General features: G+C 42.2%; 1 protein-coding gene across 6 annotated transcripts in view; it reads right to left on the bottom strand.

The window, feature by feature from the left end:
* The window catches only part of LOC143435525 (uncharacterized), a 230881-nt gene that overhangs the window by 19809 nt on the left and 188610 nt on the right, over positions 1 to 22462 (bottom strand). For 3 of the 6 annotated variants that reach the window (XM_076918506.1, XM_076918507.1, XM_076918508.1), the window contains 2 exons: positions 21643 to 21792; positions 19474 to 19649 (listed from right to left, as the gene is read on the bottom strand). In XM_076918506.1, the coding sequence (XP_076774621.1) occupies positions 19572 to 19649; positions 21643 to 21792 (228 nt within the window). In that variant the 3' untranslated portion in view covers positions 19474 to 19571. Of the gene's footprint in view, positions 1 to 15199; positions 18630 to 19473; positions 19650 to 21561; positions 21793 to 22462 lie in introns of those variants that run through there. The other 3 variants (XR_013105897.1, XM_076918509.1, XM_076918510.1) reach the window with 3 other exon arrangements.

Genomic DNA, 22462 nt, shown 5'->3' with positions numbered 1-22462 from the left:
CCCCATTCCTTCAGTGACATGGCACTCAGCTCAGTCACTCATTCATTAACTTACTCAAGTTATTATGAGGTTGGGAATATAGCAGTGAATGTTCAAAGTGTCAGACACAGAGTCACGAATCAAATAGATCGGAGTGCTTCAGTACAAAAGATAAGAAAAAAAAATGGCCGAAATGTGGTCTACTTCCTACTTATGTGTGGTTCTTGCACTAGAAAGGTTTTGCAAATTTCTAAAGTATAGAAAAAAAAAATCAAAGGAAGAATAGTGTTTTCCAGACTGGCAAGATAGCTCAGCAGGTAAAAGTACCTGCTGCCAAGCCTGACAAAGGGACTTTGATTCCCATCCATTGTCCCCTGACCTCAACACGAGTGCCAAGGCATCTCAAATACGCAGATAAATAAAGGTTAAAACATAAATGGTGTTTTCTTGTGACGCTTGGAAATGACAAGAAAGTCACATCTCATTGCCTGGATGCTCTTGCTGTACCATGGTCATTATGTGTGTTTGAGAACTACTCATGGCTGTTCGGGCAGAACTAAGGAGTTGCTAAGGAGATCATATGGTCATCGATGCCTACGTTTTTTATTCACTGGCCTTTGCCAGAAAAAAATATAGCTGAATGCTGACTCAGTGGAAAGGGAGGAAAAATTACCCCCACCCCCCGATTTTGATACAGGGTCACACTATGTAGCCTTTGGTGACCTGGAACTTGCTGTGTACACCAGGCTGGCTTGGAACTCACAGACATCTACCTACCTTTGTTTCTGCCTCCCAAGTGTTGAGATTAAACACATACATTGCTATGCCTGAACTTTAAAAAAAAAACTTTATTTATTTACTTATTTATTTTTGTGTATGAGGGGCTCATATATGTAAGTGCAGCATATTCATGCTTGGTTGCTGCAGAGGCCAGAAGGCGGCACTGGATTCCCTGGAATGGAGTTACAGATGGTTCTGAGCCGCTATATTGTTGCTAAGAACCAAAGGCAGGTCCTCTGCAAGAGTAGCACGTACTCTTAACTGCTGAGCCATCTCTCCAGCTCCGTAAAGGATCATTTTGAACCCTGAAGCAAAGGATTTCCCAAGCAGAGAAAACAGCAAGTGCGAACTCCCCAAGGCATAAATGCAGGTCCAAGCAAGAGTAAGGAGTAAGGAGGGGCTAGCATGAAGATTTAACCACAGCTTTGTCAATGATTGAGAGTTACAAAATGTACTATTGGCTACCTAATAGATGAAAATTATACTGCAGAACCGGGCAGTGGTGACACACGCCTTTAATCCCAGCACTTGGGAGGCAGAGGCAGGCGGATTTCTGAGTTCGAGGCCAGCCTGGTCTACAGAGTGAGTTCCAGGACAGCCAGGGCTACACAGAGAAACCCTGTCTTGAAAAACCAATAAAAAAACAAACAAACAAACAAAAAAAACAAAAAAGAAAATTATACTGCAGTTACATTTACATACTTATGGAAGAAAGGTTCAGATGCAGGCAACACTTCTCTTCCCACATCTTTTATATCTTTAATGTTTATTGTGCCGAGAAGAAAACCAAAGGCTTGATACCTGCCCAAGCCTCCCCAAATAATCTTCATGCATGCATCGGCCACTACTGATAAATAGTATTTCCCCCTATGTGATGGGTGGTCTTGCCAACTTCATTGGATTTGGAATTGTCTAGGAGATGTACCTCTGGGTTGGTCTGTGAACGTGTTTTCAGATAGGTTTGAGGAGGAAAAGATGCTGCATGTGGATGACACTCTCCCCATGACATGAGGCCCCAGACTGAATTAAAAAGGAAAAGAAGAAAGTGAGTGCGGTTATCGCTTGCTCTTTCTGTGCTTCCTGACTGTGGACATAGTGTAATCAACCCTTGAGTGCCTTTACCATCAGAAACTGGACTTCGCCCACATCAATTTTGTTATAACAGCAAGGAAAATAATGAACAAACTCCCCTCTGTCCTATTTTTGAATTTTCTTAGCTCAGTTTCACCATGGTGTTCAAGTGTGCCGTGAGTGATTGCTTTCTCAGCCGAGCAGCTGCCATCTTGGCGCATTCAGCTGTGCCCACCCCCATGAAAAGATCAAGCCAGCTGGGCTTACTGACACTTTTTGTAACTCCCTCCACCCCGAGTGTCCAACTGCTCCCTACCAACTGGCAACTCTGCATAATGAGGCCAGAAGGGGGCTTGCTCCATCTATGTGGCTCTGGGGAAGCCCTCATCTGTGATGTGTAAGGCTTTCTAGGTGATGCTGGTTGGAGAATAGATGCCCACACCCCTGCAAGGAACCTGTCACCTATGTTCTGTAAGGAAGCCCAGTAAGCTCATTCTTTTCCCAGAGGGAGCATTGGCGGATTCTTGCCTCAGTTTGTGGCTGGGACCTTAGGAGAAGGGGTAGATAGATGGTGCTTATATCTCCCCTGGAGTGGAATTTTAGTAACAACTTTGGTCTCAAAACCTTGGCTTCAAGAGGGTTAACACACACACACACACACACACACACACACACACACACACACACACACACCTCTCTTCCCCTTCCCTTTCTTTTCCTCTCTTCTTCTGTGTGTTTTAAACAGTTTCACGTTGTAGCTAGTTTTGAAGTTGTAATGATCCCCCTGAGTGATGTGATTACAGACATACGCTACCATGCCCAGTCTCTCTTCTTGTTTGTTTGTTTGTTTTTATTGGAGACAAGGTCTCATGTAGTAGTCTAGGCTGATCTCAAATTTGCCAGGTAGCCAACGAGGTCCTAAGTTCCCCATACTCATTCTGTAGTTATTCAGGTACTGGCCTTACATGAGTGCATCACCAGGCAGAACCACCTGCTCCCCCTTTACCTCTTCCTTGACCCTTACTGCCACTAGACACGAGATTAGCATGACTACTTGACCAGAGTCAGGTGGGGTAGTGGGTAGCTTCTGTGTACCAGGCACACCAACTGAACTGCACCCAGGCCCCTTTGGCATTTGTCTTGTAGAATTTCTGTTGTTAACAGAATCCAGGTGGAGTTTTCTTGAGTTTTAAAGTTTGTCAATGAGAAAGCAGGATTTAAACAAGGAAGAACAGATTAAAAAAAAAAAACCTGAAGTTTGCCAATACAAACTAAATAATAGCAGAATTAATACATAAAGAACAGCTAAGCCAGACCTGGAGGCATAGGTTTGTAATTCCAACTGTGTAGGAGGCTGAGGTAGGTGGATCACAGGCCCAAGGCCTACCTAGGCCACAGAGCGAGTTTAAAGCCAATGAAGTGATTTAATGAGAATATGTTTCAGAAATAGAAAGTTTGGGGGAGCTGGAGCTTAGAGCCCACTGGGAGAGGGCTCACCTAGTTCGCACTGGTGAGGCTTTGATTCAGTCCCCAGTCCCATGCACACACAACTAAGAATACCCAAGCATTTCCTTATTCTAAGGCTGGAGATCAGATCCAGTGCCTTGTGCATGCAAGGCAAGCACTCTACCCACTGAGCTCCCCCCAGCTCACAGCCCGGGAGACTTTGAAAATAATTGCCCTAACAAATGCTGCCATGTAGCTTAAAAACCATAGTCAAGGGGCTACAGTAGTGTGTTAAGTAAAACAAGGGTCCCTCAAAGATACTCATCTCCCAATTCACAGAACCCATGAACACGTTGAAGGGAAATTACAGTCGCAGATGGAATTAAGGTAATTCAACTTTAAAATAGTGAGATCGCGTTCATTTATCCTGATGGTTCCAATGTCACCAAAGTGGTCTTTATAAGTGGGAGGTAGACAGTTCTCAGAAAAAGAGGCAGAAACAGGCAAAGGAATGTTATGTTGTTGGCTTTCCAAGATGCAAGACGAGAGCCATGAGCCAAGGAAGGTAGGCAGAAGAAGCTTGCTTTGGGACACAGCTCTACGCCCAATTTGCTTTTTAGTCCAGTGACACTTGTTCTGGGTTTCTGAGTTATGTTTGTGATTTTAAAATTATTTATTTATGATATCCTGGGGTAGCCCAGGATAGCTACCCAAACTCACAACTGTCCTGCTTCTGCCTCCCTAGAATTGAGATTACAAACATGTATGACCCAGCTGCCATCTACTTTGTAGTGAACATTTTTTTTCTTAGATTTATTATTTTCCTGCTGTCAGGTAAGAATTTGATTTTTTTTAGATGGAAAGGCACTTGTCAAATAATCATTTATCATAAAAATCTATCTTCTATTTGGAAATGCAAGCTTAAGTTTCATATACAGATTAGTCTGTTTCTTAACTTACTATTTTGTTCAGATAACTGACCTATTTCTATATGTATTCAGTTTTTATTGCAACTATAATGGTCTGTCACATATTCACTGTCCTAAAGAATCATAAATTTGAGGGCTGGAGCAGTTAAGAGCACCGACTGCTCTTCCAGAGGTCCTGAGTTCAATTCCCAACAACCACATGGTGGCTTACAACCATCTGTAATGGGATCTGATGCCCTCTTCTGGTGTGTCTGAAGACAGCGACAGTGTACTCACATACATAAAGTAAATAAATAAATCTTAAAAAACACTGTTCTTAATATATAAAAAAGTTATTGCATATCAGTAAAGGTATCATATCAGCAAACATACCTAGGAAAATGAGTATTAAAAATATGTTCAGGGCCTGGAGAGATTGATGGTTCAGTTGTTACGATTACTGGCTACTCTTGCTGAGGACCTGGGTTCAAGTCCCAGGACCCATAGGGAAGCCCCAAAATTGTCTGTAACTCCAGTTCCAGGAGATCTGATGCCCTCTTCTGGCCTTCCTGTGTATAGACACAAATGCAGGCAGAACACCCACGCATGTAAAAAATGTTCAGTAGTATTTTGGCATAGCACAAAAGGACTAAGAAACAAGGAACAAAAGGAAGTCTCAACATCATCTAGCAGGCTTTTCAGATATAAAATATACAAAGAAAGAATGGAGAAAAGGCACTAGTTGAAATAATGATCTAGAATTTTCTGACCTTGAGACACGAATCTTGGGAGGCTGGAGTGCTGGCTCAGTGGTTACAAACACTTGTTGCTCTTAGAGAAGACTTGTGTTGATTCCCAGCACTGACATGGTGACTTACATCATTTTTAACTCCAGTTCCAGGCCATCCAACACCCTCATCTGACCTTAGCAGGCATCAAGCATGCATGTGGTGCACATACATGTATGTAAGCAAAACACTCATACACATAATACAATGATTAAAAACATACATGAGTCTTCAAACTAAAAAAAAAAAAAGGCCACTAAATCTGAGCCCGAGTCTCATGTGTCTCTCTGTCCTGGTGTCTGTCTGACGGGGTGGGGGTGGGGGTTGGAGGGGAGCATTGGTGCAGGAGGATTGCTTTAGCCCAGGGATTTTAGGCCAGCCTGGGTAGTATAGTAAATCCCTTAGGGGTTGGAAGACAGAGAGTATGATGGATAAAAGCGCCAACAGTTTCAGGTACAAACTCTGGAGCCAGATTACAGACCGGAATTCAAAACTGGACTGTGTATAAGTCACACGACCTTTCTGTGTTTGCATTTACTCGAGTAAATTGGTAATACAGCAATGAACTCATTTGATTGTTATGATCAATGAGTTAATATATTAGAGTGCCAAGAACAGCAGCCAACACTAAGAGTTACTGTGTATTTTAGCTGTTATGGTTGCAATGACAAACTGTTAAAATGTAAAGGCATTGGAGCTAGGACAGTGGCACATGCCTATAAGCCCAGCATTTGGGAGGCTGAGGCAGGAGGATGTAGCTCTAAGTTAGCTTGAGCTAGCTTCCCAGTGGGTCTGAGGCTAGCCTGAGCTATCAGATGAGAACAGCTCAGAACAAAAGGGAAGGCATTTGTGGTTCAATACGAAGATGGAGATCAGCAGTAGTTGCTGGCTTCCTTCCTTTCACTATCCCTATAGATGATCCAGAAGACTGGTGGATGTAGTTGGATTTCCAAATAGCTGCCAGCAACAACTATTCTGTTTGGGGAAGTACTGGGGTTTACACTTCGGGCCTTGTGTGTGCTGAGCAAGCACGGTGGCCTACATTGCCAGTCCTGTGGCAAAAAGAATCTTGATTGTTTGGGGCATTAGATGACCTGTATGGATGTTCAACATTTTTGCATTTCAACATGATGTGATCTGTGCTGGGCTGCATTTATATGTATCCTGAGATCCCCACAGGTTGGATACTTCTGGGAGTGAGACATTCAGGGCCATGGGTAGAGAATCAGCTGAGGTATTTTCTTAATGACATCCTCTACTTTCGTTGTGTTTTCTGAAAGGCTCAGTATCAATTTTGTAAATATCAGGGGAAAGAAACTCGGCAGGCCTGGCCCAGTGCCAGCTCAGAGGCTTAAGAGATGTTAAGGCTTAAGTGGAGTGGGACAGTCTCATGGGAACCAAGGCTGGCCCATAACTGAGCAATCCCTGCGCACCACTCTCCCACTCTCTAGTGTGCAATAGCAACACATTTCATTCATGCCTGGATCCTTATACACTACAGATGAATGGCTAACAGAGAAGTTCTGGAAGCTTCGAGGGAGAGACACAGGCAAAAGGAAGGGAAGTGATTGGTTGAGCTTAGCTTCAGAAATTCACTAAGTACCAACCTCGAACTTTTACCTATCTTCTCGTGGTCTCATTGGTCTGTTGCTTTGTATTGTAATGCTAAATCTGAGGGCATCAGATCCCAATTCAGATGGTTGTGAGCCACCATGTGGTTGCTGGGAATTGAACTCAGGACCTCTGGAAGAGCAGTGCTTGAAGGCAGTCAGGGGAAGAGGAGAGTCTCAAAGCCCACCCCAACAGTGACACAGTTCTTCCAACAAGGCCATACCCCCACATAGTGCCAGTTCCTGGGCCAAGCATATTCAAACCACAGCACAGACTGAGCAAGTCCTTCATAACTCCTGCTTCACAAAAGGTCGGTCAGATATTCTGGGCTAAAAGACTGAAGACAGATGCTCCAATGTTATACAGAATATTTGGCACTGTCCAAGTGGTCAGCTGTCTCTGTCATTTCTATAATTTGTGGAAGCTGCATCCTTATGCTTCTTACTTACTCAGGCAATATTTCCCTTTTGGTTCTCTGATGGGGTTGAAGACTAAATAGTCATAGCCTCACTATAAGCTTAAGTTGTTTAGGATTTAAGAGGATGCTCTTGGTCTAAGAAGGTAATTTTATGATGACAATACAAGTTACGGCAGAAACTGATCTAGACACAGAACTCTAAACTCACCAGGATACGACAGATAATAGAATACTTTTTCCTGAGTTGCCAAATATGGGCAGACTGTAGTTTTCAAATGTAACTCTCTCTCTCTCTCTTTTTTTTCCCGAGACAGGGTTTCTCTGTGTAGCCCTGGCTGTCCTGGAACTCACTCTGTAGACCAGGCTGGCCTCAAACTTAGAAATCTGCCTGCCTCTGCCTCCCAAGTGCTGGGATTAAAGGCTTGCGCCACCACTGCTCGGCTAAATGTAACTCTTACCTAATAACTTCCATAATAATTTCATAATTGTTCCTAGGGTATGTTGCTTATTATTATAAGAGAAAGAGCTTGTTATTTAGACAAAAAAGGGGAACCGTTGAGGTTGAGTCTGTTGCTATGTATTGTAAAACTAAATTCTGAACCTGAAAGTCTAGACCTACAAGTGACTTCTCACATTTACAAGCTTTTGTTGTGTCAACCTTGTTCCTTGATTTAAGACTATTGGTTAAATAAAATTGGCTACAGTCAATTACTGGAGGGATAAGAGGTAGGTGGATTTTGAGTTGGGGGCTGGGTAGAGAAGAGAAAAAAGAGAGAAGAGACCAGGAGGAGAAGGAAGAAGAATGAGAGGAGAGGAGGAAGCCTCCATGAGGGGAGATAAACCATGAACATGTGGCCAGGAGAAACAATAAGTATCTGGGGTACACTGCTGGTGAGGTAGCAAGGCCCGAAGTTAGAAGAGTGGATTAGGGTTACCCCCCCATCCCCAGGTAATTGTCAAAACCAAATAAAATAACCATAATCAGAGTCTCATTTATCTGTAAGCTCGTCGGGCATAAGCATAAATTGCCTATACTGCACAGCTGTAGAGAACTGCTGTACTTACTGGGTATGAGAAAATAGTTGAAATAAACAAATCAACAGAGTAGGTTGGATATTAAAATAAATCCAGCTGAAAAGCAGCTACTGAGTTGGGCATGGGAGCACATAATTATAATCTTGGGATACTGAGGAAGAAGGATCGTGAGCTCGATGCTAGCCTGGGTTACATACTAAGATCTTTCTTGCACTCCTACCACCACATACATGTACAAAACAGTTGCCAAGCTAAAGAGTAAGCTCGTGAACTGTTTTAGTAGTCACCAGGAGTGAATAGAGATGGGATCAATGAGGGATAATTTAATAGAGAGAAGTAGAAAGCCCAAATTCACCAAATAATACCTTCATTAGAGGAGAGCAAACAGAAATGGAATAGTTAAACGAATGACAATTTCTTAGACTTAGAAAAACACTGCAGACCTAAAGAGAAGATCGTACTCTGGGTAGAATACACTTCTAGACCTAATGCCATGTAAACTCTTGAATGAAGGAAGGCAGCAGGGTAGTAGAATCTTGGATTAGCATGTGAGAAGGCCTGGGCTCTACCCAGAGTATCAAAAAAGCAAGGCAAGGCAAAGCAAAGCAAACAGTTTCTGAGAGAAGCAACACTCTACTTATAAAAAAAAGAGCAAATGGATTAAGAGCAGATTTCTCGGACCCTATACTGGTGCAGCTCGGAAGAGGATGCTTACCTGCACTGTAACACCCAGCACCATGAAAGGATGAAGACGAGATAAGACAATAGCTCTCTTTAAGCCAGGCACCATGGGTAACTCTATCACTTTGGAGGTTGAGGCAGGAGGATTATGAGTTTAGGCCAGATTAGGCTATAAAGCATGATCCCACCTATAACACAAACAAACAAACAAACACAACTTTGTTGGCAAGGATACAATGGTGTACACTTCAATAACATTAAAAGACTTTTCAGATGGGGTTGAATAAAGAAAGACAGTTAAGTCTCACGTACCGTAGGCCTCAGGTTTACAACTGAGAAATGTTTCAGCAGCAACTGAGCTCTCCTGCTGTAAAGAGTGAAACTATGTTACTTGTAGGAAAGTAGAACCAAAGACTTTTCAACTTTCAGTGAAATAAGCCAGACTCAGACAAATCTCACATGCTTGTTCCATGTGTGCAATCTACATTTTTTTTTTCTGAAAGAAGATCGCAATATGTAGCCCTCGTTGGCTTGGAACTCAATATATAGACCAGACTAGACTGAAACTCACAGAAATCTTCCTGCCCCTGACTCCTAAGTGTTGGAAGCCATCATGACTGGCTGGGATCTATATTTTTTACTCATGAAAACTTTTCATGTTTTATTTTTATTTTAGATATTTATTTAAATCATTTTTTTTTTACAGTCCAGTCTTTATCCCCCTCCTGTTTGGTCCTCTGACAGTTACTCATCTCATTCTTCCTCCTCCATCTCCAAGTGGATGTCCCAACCCCACCACCTACCCCATTTTGACATTATAATATAATTATATCATTTCTCCCTTCCTTTTCCTCTCCCCAAACTGTCCCTTATACACCTCCTTGCTCTCTTTCAAGTGAACATCCTCTTTTTTCCCACTGGAATCTAGATTTTGTTTTGTTTGGTTTTTAAAGTGTAAACTGGGTGTAGTGGGACATCCCAGTACTTGGGAAGTAGAGACAGGAGGATCAGGAGTTCAAACCCATCTTTAGCTACATAGAGAGCTGGAGGCCCACCAGGGCAATATGAGACTCTTTTTAAAAATGTATATAAGTACATATATATGAAAATAAAAAAGAAATAGGTGGAGGTACAGACAGGGCCTCAAGGAAGGGAGGAAGAAGAGAAGATAGTGGGAAGGGAAATCCTTCATTATCCATCTAATCTGTGTCTATCTATCTATCTATCTATCTATCCATCCATCTACTTATCATCTATCCATCTCTGTATTTGCCTGACATGAAAGCACAGGCAGTTTAATTTGGGGGAGAGGAAGACCCAGCAGAAAAGCTAGAAAGGAGGATAAGGGATAAAGAAATTATTTAAAAGGTTGGAAATGGAGACAAGCGATAAAGACATAACTAGATCCATAATTTTCCATACTTGGAAAAAAAATCAATAGAGGCCAGGTGTGGTGGCGCACAAATTTAATCCTAGCACTTAGGAGGCAGAGGCAGGAGGATATCTGATTTCCAGGCAGACCTGTCCTAGGTTTCAGGACATCCAGGAGTATACAGAAAGAGTATGTTTCAAAAGAAACCAATCCACAAACAAACAACAAAACAAACTATAAACAAACTTGATACAAATTGTTCATAAATGACTTCTGAGTAGGGTGGCAGATTAGAAGCTTTCTCCCACGTGATGCAGTAAAAGAGAATGAATGAGCAGAAAGAAGAAAGAGTCTCCTTCCTGAGAAAAGAAAGAGAGGAAGAGCAGTGGAAATTCACCGAGGGAGGGCTAGGACAGGTGGGTAGCGTGGCGAAGGGTAACTTAGCAATCAGAAGCTGCACTCAGCTCTTGCCATGCAGTGCTTTGGTGGGACGAGGGGAAGCAGAAGTCTCATCCCACAGTTAAGCCCTGGTCAAAAGAGACTGGCAGCGGTAACTCGCAGGGTAAGCTCACAGCTCTTGCAAGGCTCAAGTCCAGTGCTGAGCTTTGTAGGACAGAGCAGCTACGGAGAGGAATCTGATTCTGTCACTCTCTATAACTTGGAGATCTTTTCAGGGCACCATCAAAAGATGGATACATACATTAGATAGATACAGATAGAACATTAGTAGTCCCAACCCACGGACTGCAGAGCCAAGTGTGACCAGCAGAGGTCTCTAGTCTGTCAAGAAGGGAAGATTTATTTATTTATTTACCTTTTATTGTATATTTTATTTACATTTCAGATGCCATCCACTTCCCCCATTTCTCCTCCCTAGAAAACCCCTGTCCCATACCCCCTTCTCCTTTTTGCTTTTATACAATTTTTTAAATGTTAATCAAAGGCTTTATAAGTTTGGTAATGCTCAATAACAAGATGCCCATACAATCAGAAGTGTAACCCAATACCCAACCTAGATTTACCAACTATCTTTGACTGGCAGAGACATGTGAACATCTGCCTCCATGTTTGTTTCTCTCTCTCTCTCTCTCTCTCTCTCTCTCTCTCTCTCTCTCTCTCTTTCTCTCTCATCACCTAGTTCCTCCTCTCCTCCTCCTCTCCTTACTCCTCCTCTTCCTCTTCTTACTCCTCCCACCTTAGCTCCTCCTACATATCACTCTTCCTGTTAAAATAAAACTTTTCTCTTAACATACAATTAGAGCATAACTATACCAATTTGTGTCAGTAAGATACAAGATAGACCTAATACCCAGTCCATCATTTTGTTGACTAACCAGAACCTCTGTCATCTCTCATAACTAAAACACTTAGTTTTGAACCTGGCTTTTTTCTTGGCTTTAGGATGAATGTCAGCTGAAAACCATCCTCTCAAATCTTTTCTCTCAAAGTAAATAGCTGGGATTGGCTATGAGACTGTAAGTCTTCAACCCCGTCAGAAATCCAGAATGATTGAGATAACTGAAATTATGGGACGCACAAAGCATAGCTTCTAAAACTTAGCCAATTTATAGAGACCGCTGAACACTTGGACACTCCCTCTACTACAGAACGTTGGAGCATCCGATCTTCACCCAAGAAAGGAAGATATTAAAGTGAAGAAAGCTCTGGTGGACATTTGACTTAAGAGAGGGAACCTAATATCTAAAACTTATCTGTTTGTTGTTAGTTTGGGGCAAGAGAACCGGAAACAGTCACAGGTCAGGGAGCCTGAATTCAGATTGCCACAGAGAATGAGAGAGTTATGAGAGACGGCTGTGGAGAGCTGGAGATGTCCATTGGGAGGACATCTCCCTCAGTGCCCTGCCCTCAGTGGCTCAGAGTTGATCTCATTCACTGAGTATAATTTAGGAGGTTGACAGCTTTAAGCATGAGGTCAATGGTTGGCCAGTTGATAGACCCACGGATCTGCAGTGAGATTCTTCACAGTTGTAGAGACTGAGCACTCTGAAGCTCTAGTGGTGACCGCACATCTAGTGGTGACCGCATATCCACAGCTGTACACCTCCCGCAGGCTCCTCAGTGCAAGTATAGGGTCAGGTTTGCTTGCAGAGATCTTAGTACTGAGCGTGTTTCTCCAACTCCTGACACACTTAGGGACTCCCCAAGTGTGATGGCTACTCCCAGTTGTCAACTTGACTATATCTGGTATGAACTACAATCCACAATTGGAGGGCGCACCCGTGATCTAGATCTTGATGCTGGAAGACATAGGTTTTTGATCTGGATCTTGAGGCATAGTGGCCATGAAAATCTTAAGCCCAGGCAAGGTGGTACGAGCCTTTAATTCCAGGAGACAGAGGCAGAAAGATCTCTGAGTTCAAGGCCAGCCTGGGACAGAACAAGTTCCAAGTAAAGAACAGCTTAGGTCTAGGCATGGTGGTACATACCTTTAATCTGGGCCATACCTTCTACTAGAGGCTTACATAAAGACAATGGAAGGAAGGGTTCGTTCTTCTCTGCCTGCTTTCACTTACTTGCTAGCACATCTACCAGAGCCTACTTCTTTAGGATTCTAGCTGATAAAGAAGACCAGTTGAAATATCTAGCCTTATGCGATTTGAGCAACTATTAGATTCTTGGACTTCTGATTCATGGCTGCCCATTGTTGGGTTAGTTGGTCTGCAGACTGTAAATCATTCCAATAAATTCCCTTACTCTATGGAGACATCCCATAAGTTCTGTGACTCTTGAGAACATCAGTCACCCCGAACCACGGGCTGCAGAGCCAAGTATGACCAGCAGAGGTCTCTGGTATATCAAAAAGGGAAGAAGTGGAGGAAGTTCTGGTGGGATATTTGACATCTGTCCTGGACAGGCTATATGTGGTGGTATGAATATGCTTGGCCCAGGAAGTGGCGCTATTAGAAGGTATGGCCTTGTTGGAGGAAGTGTGTCACCATGGGTGTGGGCTTTGAGAGACCTTCCTCCTATCTGCCTAGAAGCCAGTCTTCTCCTGTTTGCCTTTGGAACAAGATGTAGAACTCTCGGCTCCTCCAGCTCCGTGCCTGCCTGGATGCTGCCACGTTCCCACTTGATGATAATGGACTGAACCTCTGAACGTGTATGCTATCCCCAATTAAATGTTGTCTCTGCCAACCAGAGAGTATGAATGGATGGACCCAGGCCTTCTGCACATATGTAACAGTTGTGTAGTTGGGACTTCATGTGGGACTCTTACAGTGGGAGAAGGGGCTTTCCCCTGAATCTGTTGCCTGCGATTGGGTCCCTTTCCCCTAACTGGGCTGCCTTGTCTAGCCTCAGTGGGAGAGGATGCACATATGCTTGCTGCGGCTTGATATCCATGGGCTGGTTGATGTCCATGGGAGGCCTCCCCTTTTTTGGGGAGAAGGGGAGATGGGGTGGATGAGGGGGTGGTGAGGTAAGAAGGACTGATGTTCTATCTGGGTATACTAGTCAGTGATCTCTAGAGTCACAGAGCTTATGGACTGGGAGGAGAGGAGGGAGGGAAGCTCTGATCCTGGATGTAAAGTGAAGAAAACTTAGTGAAGAAAAAAAGAAGCTGCTACAGAGTTGCATTTCTTTCCTTTTTACCCTTCGAGTTCCCTTTTTCTTTTTAGTACACTTTTAATAGTGTTTTGATTTTATCTTATCATTAAAAGGGGATTTTGTGGGGGAGGCTTGAAAGATGGCTCAGAGTAAAGAACCTGATTTCAAGCACAAAGACCCGAAAACAGAGCTCCAGCAGCTGCATGAAAGCTGGGCATGGTAGCTGGTGTCTGGAACCTTAGAACTAATGGGGTAAGAGACAGGGGATGCTAAGAGGCTTCTGGCCAGCGAGTCTAGCTGGAACAGTGAGCAGGGAGACACCTTGTCTCAAAGAATACAGTGAAGAGGACAGAGGACTCAGATGGGGACCTTGGGAAGGTCTGTGGGTTACACACATGGATAGCTCAATAGATCTGTGGGGCCTTCACAGGGCTCTCTTTCTTTTTGTTTGTTTGACTTTTGATTCGGGTTCTCATGAAGTATGTCACAATGATTTGGAACTCACTCAATAGACCAGACTGTTCTTCAAACTCCGACATATCTCCCAAGTGTTGACATTAAAGGCATGTACCACCACTACAGCCAGGACTTTCTGTTTTAATGAATCAGAATGAACAGATTATAGAAGAAACTAGAATATATCTAAATGTATTATATGTATATGCATTATATTTTATATAGTGTTTATATTATATATTACATATATTCATATACATGTGATAATGTTTCATATGTGTGTGTGTGTGTGTGTATTCTGTGCCTTGTGTGTGTTACATAACAGCTCTACAGAACATCATCCTCAGCTCAGAAAATCCATTTTATACTGTGGCCATGGTAAGAAGAAGCAGGGCTCAATTCTTTGGATGGATCTATTTTCTCTCACCTGTCTCTGAATTTTTCAAGTTCTTTAATGGAGCATGGATTATTTATCAAATAAGTTGAGGATTTATTGAGAGTCTGGTCTAGGGAGATAGCTCAGTGGGAAAGGAGCCTTGCCACCAAGACTGATAACTTGAGTTTGACATATGAGCCCACATGGTGGAAGGAGAGGGCCAACTCATTTATTTTCTGACCTCCACATACACAAAATAAAAAAATAATTTATTGAGAGTGGTGTCTAATCATAGAATCCCAGCACCCTGGAGGATCACAACTTCCAGGCAAGCTGAAACTACTTAGGGAGTCCAAGCTAGCACTGGCTGCTGAGTAGAATCAAGTACAAAAACCCTAAAATAAACAAATGAAATATCCAACCAACAAACAAATGAATAAACAAACAAAACCCCCAAATCTGCTGAACTGTGTACAGTGGACCATGTACATCTGAAATCTCATCCACTGAGAGGGCTGAGGCAGGAGTTTGACAGCAACCTGTGTAAATTTAGTTAGCCTCTGTCTGAAAATAAAATATTCATGAAGAGGGCCTGGGGTGCATATGATGGTTGCTTCTGATTGTCAACTCTATTGGATCCAGAAATGACCTGGAGATTACTAATTGTTTCAGGGTATTCCCAGAGATAATTAGATGAGACAGCCTCTGATCTAACCAACGTATCCTCTTGAAGGATTCATAACATTTATTCAATTTCAATTATAATATCAAATACAATATGGATGTCATACAAAAACAGCACTGAGGAGACAATGACATGAAGTCTCCCATCTCATGGGTCTCCTGGCTTCTCCTCACACTTGCTTCAACTTAATTACACATATTTAGAAGCTAGCATAAACATTTAATAAGAGAGGCATGTGATATTTGTCTTTTTAAAGGACTAATTTATTTTATTTTAATTACATGTATGTGGTCTATGGGGGTATGTCCATGTGACTGCAATGCCTTTGGAGGTCACAGGCAGATTTCCTGGAGAAGGACTAGTAGGACATTTGTAAGCTGACAAACATAGGTGTTGGGAATCACACTCTGTCTTCTTAAGTGTTGAGTCATATCTTCAGTCCCAGTCTTTCTGAGCCTTGGTTATCTCACCTAATATATTTTCCATGGTGTCTTTTTTATTAATTGTTGTTTCATCTATCTATCTATCTATCTATCTATCTATCTATCTATCTATCTATCTATTTATCTATCTATCTATCTATATGCAAACACATAACTACAACCCGTTCAGTCTAGTACTGCCAGAAATTATACCCATAAAGTCTCACCAACATGACTATCTAAACATGAATATGGACTATATCAAAAGACATGCTATCATGGATGGGGAAAGGCCAAGAGGCTTCAGTCCTACATAAAGATTACTGGTAACTAAGGAATACTGAAAAGAGGAGGAATAATCGTCTCCAGGGAAGCTCATATTCAATACCAAATGGTCAGTCCTGAGAACATACATAACCATCTCACCCTTTAAAAATTTTTGTTTTTAAAGTCTATTTTTGAGACCTAGTGTCTTAGAGTTTTACTGCTGTGGACAGACACCATGACCAAGGCAACTCTCATAAGGACAACATTTAATGGGGCTGGCCTACAGGTTCAGAGGTTCAGTCCACGATCATCAAGGCAGGAACATGGCAGCATCCAGACAGGCATAAGGCAAGAAGAGTTGAGAGTTTTACACCTTTATCTGAAGGCTGCTAGCAGAATACTGGCTTTCAGGCACCTAGGATGAGGGTCTTAAAGCCCACACACACAGTGACATGCCTACACCTTCCAATAGTGTCACTCCCTGGGCCTAGCATATACAAACCATCACACAGGGTCTTACTATGTATCTCTGGCTGGTCTGAGAGTCTCAGGTTGGTTTCAAACTCACAGAAATCCACTTTCCTAGGGAGCAGAGGAAAGGGTGGTATCCATATTTTCCTCAGATTTTTGTTTTCATTATATTTTAGTTAGGTGTTTTTCTTGTGCATAGGAATGCCAGTTTCCTGAGGAGTTTAGGAAAGGGCACTTGATCCCCTGGAGCTGGGGCTCCAGACAGACAGTGTGAGTGCTGGAGCTAGAACTCAGATCCTCTACAAGAGCGACACTAAGCACACTTAGCTGCCAAGCCATCAGCCCTACCCCCTGAGCTCCTCTTTATCGGTACCCTGTCCACCAGGAAGGAAAGAACATCCGCAGCTACTACTGAGGTTTGCCCAAATGCACTGGGCAAGAAGGAGCAAATGATCTGATATTGCTATCTGAAAGTAGATATGTCTTCCCTCATGTCATTTCTTTAGGGTGTTTGGTTCCATTGATAAACACAAAATCAAATAGTGAGACTCAGTGCTAGAGTGTTCTAGTGTTCCAGGGGATAGCAAAATAAGCCATTGTCCTATCTCCTGAGGTTTGGAACTGTAGTGGTTATCAACCTATAGGTCATGGCTCCTTGGGGGTTGTCTTATGTCCCTTTCACAGGAGTAACTTAAGACCATTGGAAAATACAGATATTTACATTATGACTCATAACAGTATAGTAAAATTACAATTATGAAGTAGCAACGAAAACAATTTTGTGATTTGGGTGTCATCACAGCATGAGGAACTGTATTAAAAGGTTGCAGCATTAGGAAGGTTGAGGACCACCACGGCATGACCTGAGTTCAGTTCCTCCAACTCCACAAAATAAATACTTGTTAATAATCAGAATTAGAATTGGAAGTCAAAAAGAGGAAAGTTGAATTCTTATCAGAAAAACATCAATCCACACCAGGCATGGAGTTTGATGGGAGAGGAAGGTTAGGTATGGGGTTAGGCAAAAAGAGATTCTTTTTGCACTACAGAATTTGAATCTATCACTTGGAAGGAGGCAAAAAAAAACCCAACCAAACAAAAGAAAACAAAAAATGCAAAGAGGAGCAGGAGAAGAAGGAATGGGGCAGGGAGCTGTCTCCTGGCAGGAACCTAATAATGACATTTTTAGTCCTGGCAAGGATCTGTGAGCCACTCCTTCTGTGTATCTATCTCCTGTGACTCAAAATCCAACCACGATCAAATCTTTCTAGGAAGAGAGAAAAAGCAAAATCCCCACTGCTCTCCTCTGTTTCCACAAAAAATAAATAGATAGCTCACACTCCTCCTGCTTTACCCAACCTCTCCAATGCACCTTGGATAGGTCTCTTCTCTTGCCATCATTATTTCTATGTCTTCTCACCTTCAGTCACCTTTCCAAGGATACCCCATCTTGGAAAATGGACCATTGCCCTGTTCCCTGAGATTTGGAACTGAACCAAGGCACATTCAATTCTCCTGGCTACACCATCCTCTCCTGTTCTTCATAACATTCCTTCCCAAAGTCACACTGAATTCCCAGACCAGATTCTGTGCTTATGCCAACTCCCTGCTAAGATGCTTTGGTCTGGGTTACTAGATCTCACCTATGCAAGGATGAGATAGCAGTGTTCACCGTCCAAAGCTGGTATGAGCTGGAGCTCCAGTAATGACTCTACTGGGGAATTGGTCCACACAGCTGTCTAGCTTGCTTTGTTTTTGACACAGGGATTATAAACAGGGCCTTTAGTCGGCCAGATACATGAGCTTCACCATGGATCTACACTTCCACTTAACGTTGGTGGTGTTGATGTTTACCCACACAAAATGGCTTACGGTGAAAGCCAGAGTGAAACTTTCATATAATGGCACGCAGGGAGAGGACTGTCCCATCCCTGGTCTTCATCACAACTGTAGCCCTGAAGTCTTTGTAAGACCACAGATAGGCTTCTCTCACCCTTATCTCAAGTAGAGATCTCCAACTGATATTATCCTGAATCTACACTCAGTGGATTCTTCTGGCCCAGTCTACAGACAACTTTGTCAACACTACACACTTCTTCCTGATCCCTTATATTTCCGAGTTGCTGACATGATGTCTCATTCCCACACAGTATACATGTCGAATAAGAACTCTGTCACTTAACTCTTCACTGTGGAAATGTTCCTTTAGAGGTTCTCGCACTTGATATGTAGGATTTCAAAGTTGTGCCGTTGATTTGGGATGCCAATCATATTCTTCTCATTTTGCTGTCTCGGGCTGAGATAAGGTAAGAGAAAGAAGTGCCAATGAATTCCTATGGCTGCCCACTCCATTATCAGCCCTACCTTCTCCCTTTAAAGCCTGTACACTCCCTTTCTGTCCTATTTCAGAGCCTGCTGCACAAGAAACCCTATGTTAAGGCAACCTTGACTGTGTAGTCCTGGCTGTCCTGCATCTCACTTTGTAGAACAGGCTGGCCTCGAACTCAGAGATCTGCCTGTTTCTGCCTCCCAAGTGCCGGGATTAAAAGTGGAAGCCACCTTTCCCAGGGAAATAAAATCTTTCAAATCAAGAAATGGGCTAACGAATTTGAGAGAATTCTCTTTTAAGAAGAATAGTACAAATTAATACTGCTTTGAAATTCCATCCTATCCTGGTGAAAATGTTCTCTACCAAGAAAACAAGTGACAACAGATGCTGGTAAGGATGTGGGGAGTGAGGACCCTTTAGTCATGACTGATGGAAATATGAACTTGTATATCCAGTATAGACATCAGTAGAGAACTTCTTCTAAAACCCGAAACTCAATATACCATCTGACCCAGTTCCATAACTCCTGAGCAGCTCCTCAAAGGCTCAAAGTCAGTGGACCACAGATACTTGCATGCTTATGTCAACTGCAGCCTTGCTCACAGCATCCAGGATATGCAATCAGCCTAGATTATAATCAATGAATGGTTCAAAAAATGTGGTACATGTACATGACAGAAGTTTGAAATATGATGTCATGAGCAGAAGAAACAATGACAGTTTTTAATCATAGAAAATGATGAAAGTTCTGAAATTTGCAGGAAAATGGGTAGAACTCAAAATATGATATTTAGTATATAACAAGGCCGAGAAATATATATACATATATATATATAATCTCAGAAAGCAGTGTGCTTTCTATTGCTGTGAGAAAACACTTAGACAAAAAGCAAATTGAGGAGGAAAGGTTTATTCCATCTCATATCCGTCATGATGTGAAGTGTGATGGCAGGGCAGGTACTCATTGCGAAATCCTGGAGGCAGGAACTGAAAAAAAAAGTTATGGAGGAACCCTGTTTACTGGGTAATCCTTCACTTGATTTTTAAAAAATTATTATTTCTACTATCTACTGAGTTTGAATTTGGCTAGTTTTTGTTTTTTCAAATTCTTGTGTTGCATAATAGGTAATTTGTTTGCACTCTTTTGTTAAATGCAGACACTTAGAGCTATAACTTCCCTCTTAAAAATGCTTTTACTGTGGGTCTGGAGAGATGGCTCAGTGGTTAAGAGCTCTGACTGTTCTTCCAGAGGTTCTGAGTTCAGTTCCCAGCAACTACATAGTGGCTCACAACCATCTGTAATGGGATCTGATGCCCTCTTCTGGTGTGTTTGAAGACAGCTGCAGTGTACTCATGTCAAACAAATAAATTAGTCTTTTAAAAAAAAGAGCACTGACTGCTCTTCCAGAGGTCCTGAGTTCAATTCCCAGCAACCACATGGTGGCTCACAACCGTCTGTAATGGGATCTGGTGCCCTCTTCTGGTGTGTCCGAAGACAGCTGCAGTGTACTCACATACATGAAATAAATAAATCTCTTCAAAAATGCTTTTACTGTTTCCCAAATGTTTTGTTGTGCTCTGCTTGTTTTATTTAGTTCCAGAAATATTAAATTTCTTATATGACCCATTCATTATTCAATAATGAATTGTTAATCTCCATGAGTGTATATACTTAGTAGAGATTTGTTTACTGTTGATTTTAAGGGTATGGCACACTGGCTGGGCAGGATACATGGAATTACTTCAGTTTTTCTGTATTTATTAAGGCTTGTGTTGCAGCATGGGCTCCACTGTGGAGAAGCCCCATTGTGCTGCTGAGTAGAATGCATATTTGTGTATTCTCGGCGTTTGGGTTTACTACTCTGTAGATATCTCTTAGGTCCATTTGATACAAGAGGTCATTTAATTCTGAAGTTTCTGTTTATTAATTTATTTTTGATCCAGATGTCCCATCTACAGAAGAAACTGGAGTGCTGAAATTGCCTCCTATTATTACGTCTGTGTCAATCTGGGGTTTTAATTCCTTTAATATGCTTTTATAAAATTGGGTGCACCAGAGTTTGGTGCATATTTGCTTAACATTATAGTATTTTATTAATTGATTGATCTGTTGATTAAAATGAAGTAGCTTTGTCTGTAGTTATTGTTATAAGCACTCTAGGGTAAAGGAGTGGGGACAGTGGATAGCCCTGACTTATGTTTTTAGAGGGATTGCTTCACATTCTTCTCCATTTAGGATAATGCTGGTTGTGGGCTGTGGGGGAAGCCATTCCTTTGTAAAATGACTAAAAATTAATTTTTATAAATGATTAAGAAGAAAAGATAAGGAGAATATGCAGTGAAAGTCTTAATGCTGGTCCCAAAGTCCATGGACCATTTCTTTGCCAGAAGAAAAGTCTCAGTCACTCTGTGCAGGGCATTATTGACAGAGCAGTCCTCAGAATGCAAAGTCTAGAGAGTATTAAGGGGCCCATGGAGGCACAAACTATTTGAGTAGAGAAGCCTTCCTAACAGAAGCACCTGTGACCCCTTTAAAGAGCACCTGTAAACTCTAATCACAGGTAGACTGTTTGGCTATTATTCCTAAGAGTATTAATAGAAAACACGCTCTTGGATCTATGTCTGTAGAACATATAGGAATAATTTCAGCTCTAATACTTTCCTTTAATAAATAATTTAAACTTTATGAGTTTATTGTAAAGATATCCCAAGTTAGAATGACTAAGGAAGACAAGAGGAGAAAGGTTTGAAGTGGGTAGCCATTTTTTAAGATAAACAACTGCACAGTAGAGGGTAAGGGAAGGCCTAGGCATTTAGAGGAATGCACATTTCAACAGCTAAACAGATCTAGGAGTAGCCAATGCTAGGGAGATGGATGATACTATTTTTGAGGGGGTGGGGGAACATTTGGTACATCCCCTTTGTGATGTACTTCCTTCCTGGAACCCTGGGAGCCAACATTCCACTCTTACTCACTTACCCCGCCCACTTCACTGGGCATTGGCTGCTCTGGTTGTTGAGTCTCTAGCAACAGCTGAGTCAAGGTACTTATTTGGGTCTCTTCTTGGAGAAACAGTCCTTTGTCTCTTCCTGTCTGAGGTAGGTTTTTTCTTGGGGATGTCCCAATAAACTAAATGTGAACAGAGAGGAAAGTTAGCCTGTAAAGACCAACTTGTGCGTTTCTTTTGTCTCCAGCATTCCTCAACCCATAGGACTGTTCTTTGAGCTAAACTGTCACTGGACAATTACTTAAGGAGCCTAGAAATTATAACCATTTGATGTCTGCCAGACCAGTGCGTCAATATTTCTGAGGGAAGTGGTGTAAGCCTTAGCTTCACGAACTTTGAAACTACCTATATGCCTTGAGAATTCCTCCATCCTTAGTGACACCAAATAGTCTCTGTCAGGGGGGCTACTTTCCAACCTAACCTCCTCTTGGATGGAGATACAATCTTCATGGTCCCAGAGATACCTCAAAGTCCACTGACTAAAAATTTTCTGAGGACTTCAGTTTGAGGACCCCTGATTAGTGTATCTTGAGACGTGCCAAATTCTTTGACTTTGTGTGATAGTCGGTCCTGAAGATGTGGAGAGGCTAGGTCTTTTTCTCAGCAGGAATTTCTAAATTAGCACAGTAATAGCCCAGCAATTCATACTCTCTCTACTTAACACGTGAACTTCAGCACAGCATAGCCACATAGCCATTTCCTAGATCCCTGGAACCCATCCTTTGGGGAGACTAGTAAACCTGTGGCAACCCTCTTACCAATTTCCACTGAACACACCACAACGCCACTCTC

The sequence above is a fragment of the Arvicanthis niloticus genome, chromosome X (genome assembly GCF_011762505.2).
Source record: "Arvicanthis niloticus isolate mArvNil1 chromosome X, mArvNil1.pat.X, whole genome shotgun sequence".
Taxonomy (NCBI): Eukaryota; Metazoa; Chordata; class Mammalia; order Rodentia; family Muridae; genus Arvicanthis; species Arvicanthis niloticus.
The sequence above is the reverse complement of the archived record's forward strand: the minus strand, read 5'-3'. Positions and strand labels throughout refer to the sequence as shown.